Raw genomic sequence first — 2,476 nt, 5'->3', positions numbered from 1 at the left:
GAGCTCTTAAAGGGCCAGCACACCTTGTGCTGAACTCTTAAAGGGGCAGCACACCTTGTGCGGAGCTCTTAAAGGGCCAGCACACCTTGTGTTGAGCTCTTAAAGGGCCAGCGCACCTTGCACGGCTTCTTAAAGGGCCAGCGCCCCTCGTGCTGAACTCTTAAAGGGCCAGCGCACCTCGCGTTTCGCAGGCTCCCCGTGCCGGGGGTGAGGACAGGCACAGCCCCTCCAGCCGCCCGGGGCAGAGCAGCGCCGGGGCCGGGCCTGGGCAGGGCTGGGTGCGCCGGAGGAGTCGCTGTGGGCCCTGCCCGGTGTCACGGTGCAGGTGAGAGCCCGGCTTGGGGCACAGCCGGCCTGGGATGCTGCTGTCTGAGCCCAGCTCCAGACCCATGATCCTGCTGCTGTGGATGTATAACAGTGAGTTTTTGCTGCTGCCACAGCCAAAAGGGAAAGATCCACGTCCCAAACGCTGCCCCAGCAAGGCCCCGTGCAAGGGGCAGCTGCTGGCTGTGTGTGCATGGAGGACTCTCATCCTCTCATCCTTCCCTGCGTGCCCATAATGGCTCTCATTGGTTCTGGAGTTTTTTCCTGATTGAAATTTTCCTATGGAAATCAATCAAAGGTCTGATTTGCTCGTGAGCAAATCCAAATTGCTGCCTGGGAATGTTGAGGTGGTAAACAAACAATTCATTAAATGTGCTGGTTGGAAGGTGGCTGTGAGAAAGTGTTTCCAGCTCCTGCTCTGCCCACGGTGCCAGTTTGGTTTTTAAATTAATGAGAGCATGGATCACACTGGCCTGGGGCCGCCGGCATCCCCGGGGCTGATGGACAGGGGTAGCAGCTCAGTGCATCATCTGTTTTCTAGGAGTAAATTGGAATATTAAAAATTCATCCTTGCCCTTGGCTTGTGCCTGCTCACAGCATTTTAAGTTAACGGGGTGAGTGACTCAGGGAGGATGTTTTGTTCTGCTGACTGTGGCTGCAGTGTCCATCAGCCCTTGCCTGTGTCCATCTGTGGTGCAGCTTCTGCTGGCTCCTGGTGCCATGGGGTGACCATGGGGTGACCATGGGGTGACCACGGGGTGACCACGAGCACAGCCCTGCTCTGTGCCTGCCCCAGAGAGCTCAGCCTGATCCTCCAGGGACAAACAGCAGGAGCACAGGGAGAACCTGCTGGAAGGTTTTCCTGGTAGAAAACCTGCCCGGGGACACTGGTCTGAGGCAGCTGAGGGCTGTCCCTGTGCCAGCTCCCTGCCCAGGCTCAGTGTTGGGGGTTGGTGGAATTCCCTGAGGCCATGATGGGACATCAGCAGGGTGTGAGCAGGGAGGGAGTTCACCTGGAGCAGGTTTGCCAGGGCTGCTGGCTCAGACTGAAGGATTTGGGGCTGCTGGCAGGGTTGGGCCCCCGTGGCTCTGATGTGAGCCCTCCCTTTCCCCCTTTCCCCAGGAGCTGCCATGGCCCACGGCCGCTCGCGGAAGCGCTCACGGAGCAGGAGCGACTCCCGGAGCAGGCAGGAGAGGAAGGAGAAGAAAAGGAGGAAGAGCAGCAAGGACTCACAGCAGGGCAGCAGCTCTCCATCGAGGAAGAGGATCTCTGGCTCTCATGGACACAGCTCCAGCTTGGCAGCAGCCAGGGAAGGTGGGGAAGGCCCCTGAGCCTTTGCTTTCACCACATGTCCCAGGGCAGGTGCACAGAGAGGGCCCAGGGCGAGAAGAGAGTCCCTGGTTTTAGTTGGTGTCTGTCACCTTGTCCTGCACTTTGTGCCCACTTTGGTCTCATTCTGACAAGTTCAGAGCTCTCAGCCCCTCCATGCACTGCCCTGGTACCACAGAGCATCCTGGGTTAACGTGGGCACAGAGGGGAATTCCAGGCAGGAAGGAATCCAGGCTGGGAGGGGGGATAAAAAACATCTGCTGCAGCAGGGCCAGGGCTGCTCCACTCACCCTCTTCTTGTGAATTGCAGAAAAGAAGAAGGAAGGAAAGGACAAAAAGAAGAGGAAGGCCAGTACCTCTTCTTCTGGGACATCTTCATCCACCAGTTCTTCCTCATCTTCCTCCAGCTCCTCTTCTGATGACTCCAGTGACAGTGACTCCAAAGTGAAGAAGAGTCAAGACAGCAAAAAAAAGCGAGTGAAACAGAAAGACAAAAAGAAGAGGAAGAAGAAGAAGAAAAAAATAAAGAAGAAATCAAAGAAGAAGGCAAAGGAGAAGGCCAAGGAGGAGAAAGCCAAGGGAGAAGAGGTGCCTGGCCCCTCACTGGAGCAGTGGCAGATGACTCCAGTGACAGTGACTCCAAAGTGAAGAAGAGTCAAGACAGCAAAAAAAAGCGAGTGAAACAGAAAGACAAAAAGAAGAGGAAGAAGAAGAAGAAAAAAATAAAGAAGAAATCAAAGAAGAAGGCAAAGGAGAAGGCCAAGGAGGAGAAAGCCAAGGGAGAAGAGGTGCCTGGCCCCTCACTGGAGCAGTGGCAGAAGG

At 55.8% G+C, this 2,476-nt stretch overlaps 1 protein-coding gene across 1 annotated transcript in view; it reads left to right on the top strand.

Moving 5' to 3' along the window:
* Nucleotides 1-171: 171 nt before the first annotated feature.
* The window catches only part of ARL6IP4 (ADP ribosylation factor like GTPase 6 interacting protein 4), a 5,192-nt gene continuing 2,887 nt past the window's right edge, over nucleotides 172-2,476 (top strand). The window contains exons 1-3 of the mRNA XM_005424012.2: nucleotides 172-325; nucleotides 1,448-1,639; nucleotides 1,965-2,298. Of these exons, the coding sequence (XP_005424069.1) occupies nucleotides 1,456-1,639; nucleotides 1,965-2,298 (518 nt within the window). The 5' untranslated portion in view covers nucleotides 172-325; nucleotides 1,448-1,455. The remainder of the gene's footprint in view (nucleotides 326-1,447; nucleotides 1,640-1,964; nucleotides 2,299-2,476) is intronic.

This window comes from Geospiza fortis, unplaced genomic scaffold, assembly GCF_000277835.1.
Source record: "Geospiza fortis unplaced genomic scaffold, GeoFor_1.0 scaffold145, whole genome shotgun sequence".
In the NCBI taxonomy this organism is placed as follows: Eukaryota; Metazoa; Chordata; class Aves; order Passeriformes; family Thraupidae; genus Geospiza; species Geospiza fortis.
The sequence above is the reverse complement of the archived record's forward strand: the minus strand, read 5'-3'. Positions and strand labels throughout refer to the sequence as shown.